The sequence below is a fragment of the Neocloeon triangulifer genome, unplaced genomic scaffold, assembly GCF_031216515.1.
Source record: "Neocloeon triangulifer isolate White Clay Creek 2 clone unplaced genomic scaffold, ASM3121651v1 ptg000004l, whole genome shotgun sequence".
Classification (NCBI taxonomy): domain Eukaryota; kingdom Metazoa; phylum Arthropoda; class Insecta; order Ephemeroptera; family Baetidae; genus Neocloeon; species Neocloeon triangulifer.
In genome coordinates this window covers 3,543,810-3,561,869 of record NW_026775547.1, presented here as the reverse complement: position 1 = coordinate 3,561,869, position 18,060 = coordinate 3,543,810, and the positions used below count along the sequence as shown (strand labels likewise).

The window sequence follows — 18,060 nt, the reverse complement described above, 5'->3', positions numbered from 1 at the left end:
TTTAAACAATAAAAAAATAGACAGAGTAAATTCCAAACTAAATTTTAAAATTTTGTGAATAAAATTTAAAATTAATAATAAAAATAATGTAAGAACTTAAAAACAATTCATTAATTTGTAAAGCACGCACCTATAATTAACATATGCACTGCTTTATTTGATACTTTTTGCAAAGTAAACCCCTTTTTCATCATTAACCCCACAATATTATCTTTGTGTGAGGTGCGCTCTGTTTAAGGTCACGGCACTGATGGCGAACAGAAAACACACTCGGCTCTCGGGCGCTAATTTACAGCATGATTTTACACCGCGTACGTCTCTTTGGCGTATATCAAAGCTCTTGACTCTTACTCTGCACGAAGTGAATTACACGCTGCATATCATCCCGGCTTGATTAATTGCAGCTGCAGTCGGGCTTCATCCTCCGCCTGCATTTATTCACATTAAGGTGAAATTGTGCCGAGTTTAAAGCCGCGCACCACCCAGTCTAATAGTCGGCGGCGGGTCGCGCGCGCGAGAAATTAGCCGCTTCGCATTGTTTTCGAGCGGGGCGTTGCGTTACTTGCGTTCGGCAGTTGGTTGTAAATGCTTGATTAAATTAGCAATTGCGCAAAATGAATGGGCAAATCGGAGAGTTACGACGTGCTGGCGTCGACAAACACACCCTTTAATTGCGGCCACCAGGGTCAAACGTCGCGACGCACGGCCCTTTTCGTCTCAAATGTATGCAAATTGGAAATGTGCCAGTGGATCGAGCGAAAAACGAAAGTGCTCATGTTTTCGTTCGAACGGGCGGAGGAATTTTCAATTTGTCAAGAAAGGCTAATGCGCGCTCCATCATCTCGCGTGTTTCCTTTTCCACGCAGCCGACAAAGCCAAGCGTGCACCTGCTGGCACATTTGGACACATAATTTCTACTTAGAGGGGGCAAACGATGTTAATCCGGCGCGGCTCTCTCGAATAAAAAGATACTCTCTTCTATGACTTCTGTGTATAGAATAAGAGAATAATGTTTACAAGCCGATGACAGCTAAATATACAGCGCGCGGAATATAAGCGAAAGAGGTTCTTATTCTTTTCCTCTCTGCTTGGCGCGCGCGTTTCATGCCTGCTATAAGGCTATAACTGTAAGAGAATGACGGACGCGCTTTTGGGTCCTGAAACTTTTAGCATAAATAATGCCACAGTACAACATGTAGATGATGGAGAACGACGGGTGGCCTATCTCCCTCTCTTCTCTCGCATGCGAGTCGCGGCTTTAAATAATAAAATGAAAGATTGTGCCGTGTATAATAGCGCCGCGGCCGTAAGGACGTACATACAAATAACTCATCGGGAACCCTCCCACAATAAGTCGCAGTGTTGTGAGATTCACAGCTGTAATTAAAATACCAAATCTGTTTGAAATTTCTAAACTGACTGGCTAGCTTGTTTTTCAACTATAAAAACATGTAAGGTTTTACATGGTTTTATACTTTGGTAAAGTTATTTAATTGTATAATCTAATTTTAACATTATTATTTTTAATTAATTTAAAAAAATTTGTTTCAATTATTTAAACTTTGAAATTCATTATTTTTAAGAACAAGTGAACACTTAAATTTCTCTCAAAAATAAATTAAATTTAATACCAATAAGTATATTTGAAATTTTTGTAATCTTCCCTAATATAATAATTTCAAAATTAAAAAAAAAAATTATTACTGGTTTTAGATTAATTCTTTAAGTAATTAAATATTCTAGTTCCTGACTTATATTCACTAAAGAAAAAATAAAATAATCAGTCTTACCTTAAGAATGCAGTGTCCGACGGGCTCGCTCTCGGCGACCGACACGTTGTAGAAGCTCTGGTCGAAGATGGGCTCGTTGTCGTTGACATCGTGAATCGTCACTAGCACTGTGGCCGACGCCGAAAGGGGCGGCCGACCGTTATCCGTAGCAATCACAGTCAACTGAGGCACCGGATCCGTTTCGCAGTCCACAGGGGCTTTGGTGGTGATCAATCCGGTCTTGGAGTCAATCTCGAACCAACTCGAGTGCGTGTCCGGAGTCTGCACAATCGAGTAGGTCACTGCCGAGTTGTTGCCCTCATCCTTGTCTACGGCGGACAGCTGGACAACCGAGGTGCCTGGGTCGGCCACCTCGAGCACGTTGGCGTGATAAACGGCCTGTTCGAATTCAGGGGCATTGTCGTTCACGTCCGTCACTCGCAGTTTGAAGGTTCGGGCTGCGTGCAAGGGTGGGTTGCCCTGATCAGTCGCCACGACGGACAAAGTGTAGTCCGGCTGCAGTTCTCTGTCCAGGGGTAGAGAAACGATGACCAAGTAAATTATATTATCCTGAGTGGCTAAACCGAAATGGCCCTCTCCACCTTCCAGGGTGACGTTCACATTGGCGTACTCCTCCTTTGAATCAGGGTCGTTTACAGAAATGCGAGCCACGAATTCGCCTGGCTGGGCACCTTCGGAGATTTTCGGGGTCGCGTCGTCACTCAGGAAGATGACTGTAATGGTTGGTTGGTTGTCGTTGACGTCCGTCACCCTGATGGAAACAAAGGCCGTGGTCTCCAAAGGCGTTTCACCGCCGTCTCGAGCAACAACCACCAACTCATGCACTTCCCGGGTTTCAAAGTCCAACGGGCGGTTGACTGCGATTTCTCCGGTGGTGGCGTCAATGCGGAACATGTTGTCCCGGTCGCTCTGCCGCCGATTGATTGAGTACGCGATCTGTCCGTTCGCACTGGCGTCAGAGTCACTGGCGTACACCCGAAGGACACTAGTTCCCACGGTTGCGTTTTCAGGGATGGTGGCAAAGTACCGGGTTGAGTTGAAAATCGGCTGGTTGTCGTTGACGTCCTGGATGGTGATGTTGACGGTCATGGAACCTTTCAAAGGTGGAGTGCCGCCATCCAGGGCCTCCACCACCAGACTGTAGGAAGAGGTGGTCTCTCTATCCAGAAAGCCGTTGATCTGCAGATCGAGGTAGAGGACGCCGTCGCGCTCCCTGTGCGAGGAGAGGCGGAAGGCATTGTTGACGTTTCCCGAGACGATGTTGTACCTCTGCGTGTTGAAGACGCCCAGGTCAAGGTCTCGCGCCGGTTGGAGGGTGCGTTTGACATCGCGGGGCGTGTTCTCGGGGAACTCGATGTGCATGAAGGGTGTGGGGAAGGTGGGCGCGTTGTCGTTCTCGTCGAGGACGCGCACCAGCACTCGAATGTTCTCGCCGCTGAGTGGAATCGCCACCAGCGAGTAGGATGAGCGCACCTCACGGTCCAGCACGACGCGCGTTCGGATCTCGCCAGTGGCGTCCACGGTCAGGTCAGAGTCGACGCCCGAGCCGGGCACTGGCACCACCAGGTAGGGTGGTGGCGGCGGGTGCGGCCGCCCCGGCTCACAGTCGGCCACGCCAATCAGGCCGACGCTGGTGCCGATGGGCACCCCTTCGGAGATCTTGAATTCGCATGTGTACTCGGCGCTGGCGACGCTCAGCAACAGCGTCAGCGCCACGACGACGAACGGCGTGTCCGTCCTGCCCTTTGGTGACAGCATTGCGCGTGCCCTCTGCGTCACCTTGTCAGGTACATCTTTCGCCCGATCCGTGCCTCGCGCAGACAGTCTTGGCTGAAACAAAATTTAAATTAGAATCAAGTTGAAATTACAAATAAAATTAAATATTTTAATAATGAATAAATAAATCGCAAAATATATTCCACAATTTGTGATTGAAAATGAAACTATTTTTTAAATGTGTTGCTTTGGCAGCGAACTGATTTTTATGAGCGATTTAGCAAAAAAAAAGTCATATCATTACGTTGTGGGTACTTTGTCTTTGCAGTTGAATTGTATTATTCATCAATTTTACATTTCCCATGATTATTTTATTCTTTTCCTGTCAACCTTTGACGCGTGTTATTAACTTTTAATTTCCTAAATTTTTCTTATAATAAACCATTTACAAAATAATAAAAATCTTTTTTAAATCATTAAGTAATTTTTTCTTTTCAAAATTATTTAATTTTTTTAAATATTTTTTTTTCCAATTTTTTCTCATAGCAATGCAAACAAAAATTTTACTCTTATATTGCCATAATTACAGTATATTATTTGTTCGCATCTGGTTTGCATCTTCATATTAGGACATAATTAAATACTTTTAATTTACGAAATGAAGAGATAATTTTTCTCGTTGCAGAAATTGTATTTCATTCCAAAACAACTTTATTAATTTTAAGTTTTTAATTATTATGTTAAAAAGTGGTGATTTTTTTTTTATTTTGCTGATTTTATTGTATTTTTCTTGCTCATGAAATAGGGTCGCAGACCGTGACCAAAACTATTAGTATAATTATATTAATGAGCCATTTTTTTGTATAAAAAACGATTTCTGCAACAAGGAAAAAGCCCGATCTCTTCATTACCATGATCATCTCATTGAGTGTCAATTCATCAAACAAACATTTAATTTACACTTTTATCTAATTTCATTAAATTAATTTATTGAACCAGCTTTCAGTTTTCTGCAATACCACTTTACTTAATTTAAGCACTCAATTTTCTCTCGAGAGTTAATTTAGAAATTTAAAGTGAAACGATCATTTGACAGTTTGAAAAGTGTCTGCATCACCCATTTCGAACATTGAAAAATGCAGTGCACTTTAAATAAAATTTTACAACCCGGCAGCCCACGCATCAAATACAGAAAAAGACGCATTAACAATTCAATGTATTTAATAATCACGGCCGCACTTCGATTTTTCCAGGGCCATTATAATGCACTGCTGAGCATTCGCCGCTTATTGCAGACGCATTAATTAGGTGCATACAACTTTGCCGGCCAATAATTCTGCTAAATTGCTACTGCATTAGCCGAGAGAGCTAAGAGGCATTTTATTTTAATCGAAAAGTAAAACAGTCTGTGGCGTGGAGAGCGCGAGGGTGTGGCGTGCCGATTCTTGTCACCGTTTTTCAGAATCTCGCGCCACAGAGAGAGATGCAATTATATAAACGTCGCAGCGGCGCGGAATAAAGTGCACTTTATAAAGATAAAAATCAGAGATATTCTTTGCTTTCCCACGCGTTCTTTTTTCGCGCACCTCATAATGAATGCAAAACGTGCCTCCGCTGAATATATATGAAAATTTTTCGGGAAACAAAAGCTGCTGGCTAGGTTAAGGCGAGATGGCGAGCCGGCGGAACACAAAAGTTGAAAAAACCTATTACTGGAGCATGATTAGAATTCCTCCTCTGCAGCTAGAAGAGAGAGAGGATGAAAAATATTCAAAAGAGCAGCGAGTCGGGGCCGCGATCTATCTATCTATGAGATGCCTTCCTTGGTCCAGGCGCGCGGGCAAGCGCATTGCCCCGTGGCCCAAACTGAATTCTCAATGCGCGGCTGCCTCGCCGGTCTGCCCGGTTCACCAAAGCCGTCCGTGTAGCGTAGTAGTAGCATACCTCGGAGAAGCAGCAACACCATCTCGGCACACCGCACGTATAGGAAAGGAGGTTTTTAAGAGTTATCGCCTGAGGCGAAAAAAAAATACATAGAGAAGAAGAAGAAGGAGCATACAAGATGTCCGCATACATAAACCAGCCCCGATATGTATATATGTAAAAATAATGCATGCCTTCTTCGTTTTTTTTTTCTTTATACTTTTCTATTCGGCTATTTTCCTCGTCCCATGCTAATAAAATTATTGGGTGTACCGAGAGTGGAGCCACCGCGGAGCGCGCGTGATTCCGATTCGGGAGAGGTGCGTGCGCGAAAAATGAATGATGAATTGGAGTCGGTTCTCGGAAAATGAGAGAAAACGTGTGCCCGGGTACAACTCGGGCTACTTGTTAATTAGAGATTAGTGCGCGAAATGCTAATTCTCGTCTCGGAGGGGCGGACAGAATGCTGAGTAATGAATTTGATTATTAACAATTTGAGAAAATTATATTTTTACAGAGATGAATTTCTAAATTTTAATTCTCCTTTATAAATTTTTTACTCTTATTTCAGAGTCATTAAAATGTGTGCTTGAAATTAAATCGCCTTTATTATATAAAAAACAATATTAATTTTGACCAGTAAAAAATAAATACGTTTGACCTTAATTCTTCATTTAATGCGCGTGTAATCCATTTTTGATGAGAATCTTTTGTAATTATCTGTAATTTGAGTCGAAACGAACTTGATTTTTTTCAACTTTGAGGGAAAATCGCTCATTGAAATCCCCAGCTCGCCGCAGGGCTTGTGACAATTATTATCATTTCACCTACCACGGCTTCAGGTAATCCAAAATTATTGTCAAAAGTCCTTGTTCCACACACACACTGCACTTTGAAACCGCACAGGTGCCGATCGGTCGGGAAATAAAACAACTTTCAATCCGATCGGTCGTCGTTTTCACGCTCGGAGTCGGTGAACTGGAAGCGCGGCGGTCGCCTAGCAGCAGCGCCGAGTGCCCACACTACTCCTTTCCAGGGGTCAAGTCACTCTCGCACTCGCCGACCGCACATGGTTTTCTCCTGGAAATTGTTCGATTCGGTCGCCAGCATCCTCGCAATTCGGCAAAGGGCGACAAGAGGCAGTGCGCGTGGATTTTGTCGAAGCACCGAATCCTCCCTAGGTCGCTGTTCGCAAGCAACTGAAGGCCTCGCTCTCCTCTCCTCCTGCGGCCGCCCTCCCTCCCTCCCTTCCCTGGCAGCGCTGTTCGGGATGCGTGGGGCTCTCTTGAAACACGGGTAGGCCGAGACGGCATGCAGTGCTGCAGGTATGTAGGGGAATTGACTCTCGACGCGAACGAAGAGCGCTACCTTCAAGGTGGAAAACAGGTATGAGATGGTAGAGAAAAAAATATTATCCACACCGCGCATGGCATGGCGCGGAGGGGAATAGCAAGTGAGTGCTGTTTTTCAACCTGGCCGCGGCTCTGCGCGCCGGCCCGACCGACCAGCCTGAATTTTTTACATCTATTCCCGTTTTTACACTTGTGCTTTTCGGCTCCCGCGCCGGGCGACTGCTCCAGATCAAAAATTATCCGTCTGAATTTTTTGTCAACATTTTTTTTGAGGTGTGAAAATTTTTAAAACCTCGTTTTTTGAATAACCAAGAAAAAAATATTAAAACGTTACTTGCTTTTAAATTTGGTATGTTAAAAACTCCGCAACCCCATTTAAATCTGAAAAAGTAAAAAAAGAACTTATGTTGATAATTTCAATTCCATTCTGAAACACTCCGTCCAATATATTTTTATCAAATTTATTAATTGCAGCCAAAAAAAATCATTTAACATAAAAAAAAGTTTTGGTTAAAATCATCATGTAACATAATGCAGGAATTAATTTCATTATAATAACCATGATTATATTAAGGAAGCAGATCTTTATTTAGGAGATTGGACCGTCCCTTTAAAATTTGTACAATTCGGATGGCAAATAATTTTCCTGATCAAGATAAATGAATTAATGTAATAATAGGACAAGGATCAAGGAGGAAAATAAGAAAATACACAACATACAAATACAATTAACACATTTCTAAAAAATTATAAGTCAAACATCATTATGAAAAAAAGGGGAATGTAACAAAATAATTAAAATAATATGCATTTATATTTACGCATTTTTTTACAACCAATTATAAAATAAATTGCAAAAAATAAAAACAGTTAAAATATATATCTTCGTGTATTTAAAAAGCTATTTGTGTTAAATCAGCACCACAATATCATTTCATGAAGATTAAATTTCCAAGAAAACCCAGAGATTTTAAAGCATACATGTCCTTTAAATATTTTGAAAAGTCATCTTTTGATTGTTTATATAATTTGATAACGGCCTAAGTTTCCTCTCACAGAATTCACTAAAATCATATTTTATTCTAATTTTAATGACAGTTCTAAGTTGTTAAGCAGTGCGGAATATTGATTTTTGAAACGTCATGCAATTCACCCCAACCGCACAAAAATAAACACAAATATTCCTGACATGAAAAGCACGAATTTCTGTACGCCTCTGATTGTTACTCTCGTTCTCCAAAAATTCCACCCTTCCAGCATTATTTATCAAGCGCGTTTTTCGTGTTCAAAAACATTTTTCCTCATCAAAATTGTCCAAACAGTGCAGTGGCCCGAAGGTCGCTTTTCAGAGTGCAGTGTTGATGATGAGATATATCTTTTCTGCACAAAGCTCACTCAAAAGACAGCCTGCTCTCGGTCGGCGGGAGGTCCCCATTGTTGTATCTCTTTTTCTTCTGGGCGAGCACAGGTAGAAGAAAAATAACTAAATGCGTTCCGCCGCCGCCGCCGCCAAGAGAAGATGCGCGGCCGGCAAGAGAAAAGAAGCATCCCTCTGGCTCCAGCGAGTCCCGAGACACCCCGAATCTCTTTCAAGCCCACCGCCGGCTCCTTTGCCATTTTCCGATCTCATTGCATGACAAAAAAAGAGGGCCGCCTAATAAGGGGCAAAAAATCCGGGGGCGAGCAGGGATTACAAGGTGGAAACTTTATTGCACCCCAGACGAAAAGCTGTGAACAAGTGCAACGGATATGCAGCTTTTTCGATTGTTCTTGGCGTGGGAGAAAAAATTTTCCCAGAAATTTTGGGTCAATTTTAAGCTCCTTGTGTGAAATGTGTGCTTTTTGTAAACCAGAAAATGAGGGTAAATTAAAAATATTTTTAAGAAAATGTTGCTAATTGATTACACGAGGAATTTTATTGCAAACTTCAACAATTTTTCAAAATGAAAGTGTTGCATTTCATAATTTTTTATGTTTTACTTTTTGTTTAATATAATTCTTTTTAAATCGAATCTGTTCATTTGATTTGTCAATTTTTTTTTTAAATTTTGCGTAAATTGTACATTACAAGAGCATGTGGGATGAAATAATAATTCATTTGTTCCAATTATTATTTTTTTTTATTCAAACATTTGTGGACGACAAATAATCAAAAACGTAGAATTCACATATTGGGATTCCTCCACACATCTATCCACTTTTACCTTTGGTTGTCTTTGCGGCTTTGGTTGTCTTCGGTGGGCTGGTTGCTTTTGGGGCTTTGGTCGTCGCGACCTTTGCTACAGTTGTTTTGGAGGCCTTCGTACCGGCCTTCAATGTGGACACACTCACAGTAGTGGAGCCGGCAGTGGCAGTAGAATGATTTTCGGAATGATTCTCGGTATGGTTTTCAGTATGGTTCTCGGTATGGTTTTCAGTATGGTTCTCGGTATGATTTAACTCAGAATCTAAGGGGGCTATAAATTTACGATTTACATATATTAAAGTTTCCCGAACATTGAAATTAAAAAGTATAATAATTACTTGGCTTAGTTACAGGTGCAGAAACCACCAGCTATATAGCATCATTAAATATATTTATCAGTATAATAATAATTGAAGCAGAAGATGGATTTTACCTGGATAGCAAAAATGAGCACCAACAATTTCATCATCTTGCAAGTGTGGCTGGTCTGTTACTGAATTAACTAACTGACCACACGGTCTTTTTATACCACAAGTATGGGATTTTTTAACAAATGAAAGTTGCAATAGAGGATGTTTGTCACCCAAGGACACTCTTGCATGTGTGTCAGTGATGGAAGTCAAGCCTGGAATATTCCTTCTGGTTTGTTAGATGTCGCAAATTCATAAATCTCTGCGCACGTAGCTGTCAAAGTTAAAATGATTTGTATCAATCTACATACAAATATTTCAGTTTTCCTGATGCAGATGATTAATAAATAAAATTGTTTTGAAATTTTGTACAGTAATGGTTTCTAGAACATTTTATAATTTTTTTATGATAAATTTCGAAATTGGAAAGAGAAATTTACCAGACTCTGTTTTTCTGAACAGTTCTTCAGACCGAGTCCTTTGAATAAATATGGTTCAAGTATTGTTCAAAGATGAAAAGTTATTCTTTTTGACCGCAGGGCAAATAAATAAATTTTCCGTTTCGACTAATCGAATATAAAATTATGATAATTGAGAAACTTGATAAATTTTGTATTTGATTTAGCTCTCAAAAAATATTTTGCAAGGGGTTGCTTACAAATGAAAACAATCGTTAAATTTCCATCTGATTGAGAGGAGTATATATATGAATTGTGAAAAATGAGTTAATATAAGATAAAAGCTTATTGGTATACACGTTGCAATATGCAGATACTATGCTTAACTAGCCTCTGCCTGCGATGATAGCCTTCAAGTGTTGATAAATTATTTAATAGGTTTCATTTAATAACTTAAAGTTTTGTTCCCATGAGCATTTGTTGCAATCAAAATTTAAAAATCAATCGATTAGATATTTTTGCAATTAATTCAAAGAGTAACATAAAAGATGAAAATAATAATTAACTTTTAATGTTCCAAAATTTTTGAAGGGTATCATGATTCAAAAGCCTAACCTGGCCTATAGCTATACATAACCCAACAGGCCACCTCAGGATGCAATTTGAATGGCGGGATACGTTAGCCTAAAGGCAAAGGTAGTTTTGTCAAGTGCAGCTTTTCATAACTTTTTTAGGTAACCTCCTTTTTATATTTTAGTCATTTCCATTGCTCATTTTTTTTAACGATTTTTGTGCATATTTTTTTTTACAAGAGCTGCTGGTCGCGGTCGACGTATGTACAACAGCAAATGCGCCACGCAGGGATGAAGTAATATCGCGACAGGGAGCACAATGTCAAAATTAAATGCATGCGTGCGAGATGATGCATTATCCGCAGCGGATTTCGCAGACCATAAAGCATGCAGTCGCCGGCGTGGAGAATTATTGCGCCGCTGACACTCCGGCGGCACACAAATAAGAGGAAAATGAAGAATATACGAATAACGCGCGCAGCACGTTGTATACATTTATTTATAAAAAGACACACACACTCTGCGTATGCGTTTTTCTTATTTCAGGATTCAATTCACACAAGTTCGCGCGCGGCAGTGAATAATCTTTTAATGCATCGTGCAAAACGGCCATAACTCAAACTGCCGCGCGGCTGCTGCATCTCTCGTATGTGCGCGGACGAGACGACGCGAATCGACACAAAAGGCGCAAATGAGACGAAAGAGTTGGGAATAAATATGCTCTGATATTAATGTGATATGTGCAATTCAGTCCGCCCAAGGCAAACCCCACGCTTCAGTTTTAAATTTTTATATGAGAGAAAAAAATATACTACTTTTTGGTTGTTGTGAAAAGAAATACAAATGTTATAATTATTATTGCAAACTATATTTCCTTCAATCCACTTCAATCAAAATAAAATTTGATCTTATACTTTATATAATATTTCTATCAAGATTACAAATCAAAAGGTCTCAATTAGTTATTGTGTTTCTTTTTCATTGATGCAATTAATCTATGATAATATTAACATTTTGGTGGGTAAATTAAAAAATGGACATTTATTTAGATAATAATGATTAAAATGGAAATCAAATTAAGTCTTGGTTGAACATACTAGTTAAAATAATGAATTTTCAAAATTATTTTTATGTTAAGTCCCAATTTTGTTATTTAATGCAGGAATTGCATTATATCATTGATGTAAAATAAAATATGAGTTTTAAAACCTAAATTTGCACATTAATTTAGATTTTTGAACTGTTTGAAAAAAAAACTGCTCAAACCTATTAAACTGACTGAAACTGTTTAATTTAAAATCACAACTGAACTGATGCTTTGAAAATTTTCCAGCAACGTTCTGACAAAAATAATTTTTAAATTTTGGAAATCCTTCAACCCACTTCAAAATTAAGAAGTAGTTTAAAATTTTCAGAACCATTAGGATTCTCTTTTTAGTTTTTTTTTACTTGCAATTTCGAAATGGTACATACATTATTCAAAATAATAAAATGTTTCATTGATGCCATTTACAGTAAAAACTTTCAAAATTTATCAACGGTCTCTCATGCAGGAAAACTGAAAAATTCTATATAAATTATGATTCAAATCAGTGTAACTTTGACAGCTCTGCGCACAGAGGTATGATGTTGCGAAAATTGTAACAAACCTTGAGAGGAAATATTCTAGACTCTACTTCCGTCATTGACACACATCCGAAAGTGTCCTTGGGTGAACTGCATCCTCTATTGAAAACTTCAATTGCACAAAACGTTCGTTCTGGTATAAAAAGACCGTGTGATCATTTAGTTAATTCAGTAACAGACCAGCCACACTCGCAAGATGATGAAACTGTTGATGCTCATTTTTGCTGTCCAGGTATAATTATTCATTTTTTTCTGACGTAAATTCTCAATTTTTACTCCAATGCAGCTGGTGGTTTCTTCAGCTTTTGTTCCGAGTAATTATTAATTTATTATTTAAATGTTCAGAAAAATTAAATATATAAATGGTAAATGCACAGCCCCCTTTAGTGCTAACGAAAATCATACTGAAGTGGCAAATCATACTGATATAACTGGTCACACCGAGAATCATACCGAGAATCACACCGAGAATCATACTGATGCAAGTAGATCTACCGTCAGTGCCCGCTCCAGTACTGTGAGTGTGTCTACGTTGAAGGCCGGTTCTACAAAGGCCGCTAAGACAACTGTAACAAAAATTACTACGACCAAACCACCGAAGACAACCAAAGCCGCAAAGACGACCAAAGGTAAAAGTGGATAAACGTGTGGAGGAATCCCACTTAGTGAATTCTACGTTTTCCATTATTGGGCTGGAAAATCCTTTAATAAAAAAATAAATCAAAATATGCAATAAAAACTACTTACTTTATTTCTGCTATTACAACGACCGCGACCAGAAGCGTTTTTGTGTCGCCAAAATTGGATTAAACAAACATGATAAAATAAAAAAGTAATAAGCAATCAAACTTTTTTTTCTTGTGATAAAATGAAGTTAAATATGTGAAACAAACGATTTAAAAATATTGATGTAAACATTACTTTGTACTTCGAAATAATACTAGACAGTTTAAAGTGCATTCAATTTCCTCATACTGATTTAAAAATTTGCAATTTAAAAAAAAGAGAATACTTCTGATATTTTTCAATTTTCTATTGGAACAAGAAACTTTAAATTTATTAAATCAATAATGACCATCAGATTATAAAGGGAAAAAAGAAATAAAATTCACGAACGATTTCAGAAAGATTAGGCATTCAAACTGCAAAATCTTTAAAATCTAGAAAATTTCGAAAAAAATAGCAACAAAAATTTAGATGGAGATCTAAAAGCCTGACCTGGACCATGGCAACTCAACCCTACATTCAAATAGCGTAACTTGGCTGTGGCTTAAGTTTGTATCGGGTTTGATTGAATTTATTATGAAAATTAAATCATAAAGTTTGAATTTATTTACGGATTGTTAAAATTTAAAACAAAAAACAAAATTTATATATTTACAAACAATTTTTTTTGCCAATGATATATTGCTTGATTATTGCATTTTGACTTTTTAGAACATGCTGCGATAGAAAATTGGCATTTCATAACTATACAAATCTTAATATCCTAGAATATTATATTATAAAGTACTTTATATCAAATTCTTCAACAGAAAATGAAAAAAATCCATAAACGTATGTATGATTACATGAAATGATATTTTTATTTAATTTTACTCATTGAGCTTTGAGCGTCAGCGCATAATCCTAATGAAAAGATTTTGTCAAACCATAATTTTTTGGGTTTCATTGCAACCAAACACCATTGACGTGTTGATGCGCTCAGAGGCTGGGAGAGATAATATCGAGTTGCGAAATTTAAATGATGAATGAGAAACGGAAATATGGACCCCAGGAAATGAAATATTCCATGGCGATCGGCTTCCGTTCTAGTTACCGATCCTTAGTTTGCAAGCCTAAATTGCGCAAAATGTTCCTGACGCCACCGTTCAGCATAAAAAGCTCGAGAGGCCATTTAGAAAATTCATTCAGCAATAAACCAGCTCAAAATGATGAAACTCGTGGTGCTCATCTTTGCTGTCCAGGTAAATTTATTAATCTTTTGACAAATAAATCCATTTGCACCGTTGATAAAAAAAAAAAAAAAAAAACTGTAATATTCACAGCTGTGTGTTTATGCGCAAGCCAGAGACCAGGGAAGATCGGGTAATGGGGGTGATGATTGTTAAATTATTTATATATGCTCAGAAGAATTAAAAATAATAGCCAATAGGACATACTGATAATGACAATGACCACAATGGCTTTAATCACACTGAAAGGGCTAACCATACTGACAGGGCTAATCACACCGATGTCTTCGGAAGACACGACGATGATGATGATGATACCACCACCAGTACCACCACCAGTACGACCCCCAGTTCTGTGAGTGTGTCTACGTTGAAAACTGCTCAGAAAGTAGGAGCAAGCGTTAAAACAACCAAAGCCCCAAACACCACCAAAACCTCGAAGACAACTACTACCAAAAGCCCTAAGACAACCAAGGCTTCAAAAATTGGCTAAAAAATGTGACAAAGCACAAAAGTCTACACTTTTTATATTAATTTGGACACTAATAATTTGATGTTAATATACAAGAATGGGATTTGAATAATTTTGATCTAAATATTTTATTATTGGGCGGACCTTTGAACTCTTGTATCTTGGTTGGAAGAGGTTATTTTTTCTTTTTGAATATTGTGAATAAAAATTTGATCCTAAATACGCATTTATTAGTAGTGTACTTTATGTAAACAAATTATTAAATCCTTCATGATTTAGCATAATACCATTTTTCGTGATGATCATCATATTTGCTGAGGATCTAATCATTTAAAAATTGGCATACTTGATTTTTTATACAATTTTTTTTAATATTACAAAATGGATAGATTAATTTTAAAAAGACATTAAAAAAATAATTAGTAATTATATCTTCCTTTAATTTTAGAATTTTCTACGCGAGGATAAACCCTGTTCATCAAATTTATTCAGGTTCTTTTGACAATTTTTATAAAATTTTTAAGGCAAAATGTACCACCGTATTTCTGGCAACTCTCAAATTTCTTAAGATTCATCTTTAATTCAATTCAAGAAGTTTTGCTGCCAAGAGCGGCCAAGAGTTTATGTTCTCAACGGTTTTCATAATTTTTTTCTTATAATAAATATCGCGCATGCATTTTCAGACACACCAAGAAAGGGTTGCGTAGCTCAGCGTGATTTGAATAAAAATGTTTTTAATATGTAAAAATTCCACTCTGGATATTTGTGCTTCTCTTTTTTTTAATCATTCGTTCCACACTCGCCATATTGAATCTATATGCAAATTAATTGCCGTCTTTGGAATTGTCTCAATCTATTTTAAAAGCAATTTGCATGCAGATTTTTGTTGAAAATCGAAACTGATGAAGCTCCTCGGCAAGTCGCGCCTGCTTGAAAAGTAAAATCTTGTATGAAAATTTATTTTTTGTGTATTATTAATTCTGTTGTGACTGAGAGGGAAAGTGGTTTTTATGCGTGATCGATTCCATGTCAAATAATCCTTTCAATTCAATCTCTTATAAATAGGAAAATCCGTCATTCTATAATCCTCGGCCCTGCTTCGGGCGGCAAGCAGTGAATATATATCTAGAGCCACCCTTAAATGGAGAAGAGACGCGTCGGCTGACAATTAGAATTATGACACTTAGCATGCAAAGCTGAATAAATAAATTTTCTTTAATGCATGTACAAACAGCAGCATGTGTCTCGGGTAATAAGATGCGACAGGGAACAGAATACCTCATTGCACGCACTCTCGACTCTCCTCAATGCCAACTATGAAACGTCGAGAAAAGAAAGGAAAAAATTATTTTGATAATTTTGCAAAATTTAAAATTAATCTCAAGACTATCAGCCAAGATGATCCTCAACATTAAAATCGTGCACTTTTGCCCTTTCGTAATAAGTCAAATTAGCAACAATTAAAAATGACGTAAAATACTTTAATTTTAACGAGCTAGAAATATCTAACTACAAATTTTTGTATAATATAATTCTTTTTAAATTGAATCTGTTCATTTGATTTGTCAATTTTTTTTTTTAAATTTTGCGTAAATTGTACATTACAAGAGCATGTGGGATGAAATAATGATTCATTTGTTCCAATTATTATTTTTTTTTATTCAAACATTTGTGGACGACAAACAATCAAAAACGTAGAATTCACATATTGGGATTCCTCCACTCATCTATCCACTTTTACCTTTGGTTGTCTTTGCGGCTTTGGTTGTCTTCGGTGGGCTGGTTGCTTTTGGGGCTTTGGTCGTCGCGACCTTTGCTACAGTTGTTTTGGAGGCCTTCGTACCGGCCTTCAATGTGGACACACTCACAGTAGTGGAGCCGGCAGTGGCAGTAGAATGATTTTCGGAATGATTCTCGGTATGGTTTTCAGTATGGTTCTCGGTATGGTTTTCAGTATGGTTCTCGGTATGATTTAACTCAGAATCTAAGGGGGCTATAAATTTACGATTTACATATATTAAAGTTTCCCGAACATTGAAATTAAAAAGTATAATAATTACTTGGCTTAGTTACAGGTGCAGAAACCACCAGCTATATAGTATCATAAAATATATGTATCAGTAATAATAAATTGAAGTTGTTCATCAGAAGATGGATTTTACCTGGACAGCAAAAATGAGCACCAACAATTTCATCATCTTGCAAGTGTGGCTGGTCTGTTACTGAATTAACTAACTGACCACACGGTCCTTTTATACCACAAGTATGGAATTTTTTAACAAATGAAAGTTGCAATAGAGGATGTTTGTCACCCAAGGACACTCTTGCATGTGTGTCAGTGATGGAAGTCGAGCCTGGAATATTCCTTCTGGTTTGTTAGATGTTGCAAATTCATAAATCTGTGCGCACGTAGCTGTCAAAGTTAAAATGATTTGTATCAATCTACTTACAAATATTTCAGTTTTCCTGCATGAGAGATGGTAAATGAATAAAACTATGAAAACTATGTTGAAATTTTTTGCACATTATACTTTATCTAACTACAAATTTTTATTGAACGAAATTATTATTTTAATTTTTGTTAAAATTTTATTAATTTAAAAGCGGGGTTTTGCTAAAAAAATGCTAGATGAATTTAACGAATTTAAACCAAAATTTCACTATCAGTTTTGACTCCAGAAAAATTTATCAAAGAATTGCCCGATTTGACCTTTATCTAAAAAACCTCCTTAAATTAAGCAAATATCTTAAATAATTTTAATTTGTTCTCTTCTTTTTAAAATTTTAAATAATTCCTGGCAAGATAGAGCTCAAATAATTTTTGGTATTTTATAGACCTTTCCAGACCTATCTTTATGATTTTTTATTTTTATGATATTGGGATAAATTATAAAGTTTAAAAACAACTTAAAAATATCGATTATTTAAGTGATACTGGTCAATTTAAGTTTTTAATGAAGACTTAGATCAGTTTTCCTAGTTTTCCTTACTAATCTATTCAACATTTTACCTGCACCTAAAATTTCAATGCAAATTTAAAAAAAAGAACATGAGCAAGGAAACAATAATTAAATTTGGAATTTTTCTTGTTCATAATATATTTTGTGTTTATTAGAATAAAAAAAATAATAAAATAGATATCCTTTATCTTGAAATCGAATTATCCTCTTCACAAATGCGAAAAAAAAACGCCGTTGCGTGATTTTTTTGCCGTGAAAAAAGGGAAGAGCAGTCGGCCGAACGTAAATTACTTATTCATGCGACAATGACAAATAATTCTACTCGGAAAATGGCTTGTCCTGCGCTCATTCTGCGAGGCCTCTTGCATACAATGCGCGGCAGAAATTTCGCGTGGGATGCACTGCAAGCTCGTCGACTCCTTTTCATATGCACAAATGGCACATAAGCTTTTAGAGAGGAAGAGACCGCGGCGAGAGTCACTTTAGCATAAAGTACATTTAATTCTGCACCGCGCGCGCGAGAGAGACGCTCTCTCACTCGCCGAGTTGCAGCAGGATATGCATGTAGATAAATAACATGCATGTATACGTATTTATATAATTTAACATACTTTTGCTGCCGCGCACAATATGTATATACCTTATCTGCCCGTTCTATCGCTGATCTATTGTATTCAATCGTGTGCATTAAATTAAATAAA

At 37.4% G+C, this 18,060-nt stretch overlaps 5 protein-coding genes across 7 annotated transcripts in view; 2 read left to right on the top strand and 3 right to left on the bottom strand.

Annotated features, from left to right (window-relative positions):
* Positions 1 to 6,614, bottom strand: part of LOC132193300 (protein dachsous) — a 145,680-nt gene extending 139,066 nt beyond the window's left edge. The window contains exons 1-2 of the mRNA XM_059613879.1: positions 6,261 to 6,614; positions 1,791 to 3,620 (exon numbers count right to left, since the gene is read on the bottom strand). Of these exons, the coding sequence (XP_059469862.1) occupies positions 1,791 to 3,548 (1,758 nt within the window). The 5' untranslated portion in view covers positions 3,549 to 3,620; positions 6,261 to 6,614. The remainder of the gene's footprint in view (positions 1 to 1,790; positions 3,621 to 6,260) is intronic.
* Positions 6,615 to 8,894: 2,280 nt separating this feature from the next.
* LOC132193557 (uncharacterized) lies at positions 8,895 to 9,493 on the bottom strand. Its single transcript, XM_059614303.1, has 3 exons — positions 9,400 to 9,493; positions 9,305 to 9,335; positions 8,895 to 9,237 (listed from the first exon to the last, which is right to left on the bottom strand). The coding sequence occupies exons 1-3, from the start codon at positions 9,433 to 9,435 to the stop codon at positions 8,972 to 8,974; spliced, it is 333 nt and encodes a 110-aa protein (XP_059470286.1). The 5' UTR covers positions 9,436 to 9,493; the 3' UTR covers positions 8,895 to 8,971.
* A 2,611-nt stretch (positions 9,494 to 12,104) lies between these two features.
* LOC132193535 (uncharacterized) lies at positions 12,105 to 12,723 on the top strand. The gene is made up of 3 exons (XM_059614264.1): positions 12,105 to 12,204; positions 12,259 to 12,286; positions 12,350 to 12,723. The coding sequence occupies exons 1-3, from the start codon at positions 12,169 to 12,171 to the stop codon at positions 12,613 to 12,615; spliced, it is 330 nt and encodes a 109-aa protein (XP_059470247.1). The 5' UTR covers positions 12,105 to 12,168; the 3' UTR covers positions 12,616 to 12,723.
* A 1,092-nt stretch (positions 12,724 to 13,815) lies between these two features.
* On the top strand, positions 13,816 to 14,625 carry LOC132193500 (C-type lectin domain-containing protein 141-like). Of its 3 annotated transcripts, none has more exons than XM_059614212.1 (3): positions 13,816 to 13,939; positions 14,021 to 14,060; positions 14,195 to 14,625. In XM_059614212.1, the coding sequence occupies exons 1-3, from the start codon at positions 13,825 to 13,827 to the stop codon at positions 14,418 to 14,420; spliced, it is 381 nt and encodes a 126-aa protein (XP_059470195.1). In that variant the 5' UTR covers positions 13,816 to 13,824; the 3' UTR covers positions 14,421 to 14,625. The 3 variants fall into 3 exon arrangements, with proteins under 3 accessions (XP_059470195.1, XP_059470196.1, XP_059470198.1); XM_059614213.1 differs by having other exon boundaries at positions 13,832 to 13,939; positions 14,021 to 14,069; positions 14,128 to 14,625; XM_059614215.1 differs by having other exon boundaries at positions 13,834 to 13,939; positions 14,128 to 14,625.
* Positions 14,626 to 16,039: 1,414 nt separating this feature from the next.
* LOC132193521 (uncharacterized) lies at positions 16,040 to 16,679 on the bottom strand. The gene is made up of 3 exons (XM_059614239.1): positions 16,562 to 16,679; positions 16,460 to 16,490; positions 16,040 to 16,392 (listed from the first exon to the last, which is right to left on the bottom strand). Exons 1-3 carry the CDS (start codon positions 16,595 to 16,597, stop codon positions 16,127 to 16,129), a joined length of 333 nt encoding a protein of 110 aa, XP_059470222.1. The 5' UTR covers positions 16,598 to 16,679; the 3' UTR covers positions 16,040 to 16,126.
* Between the last annotated feature and the right edge of the window lie 1,381 nt (positions 16,680 to 18,060).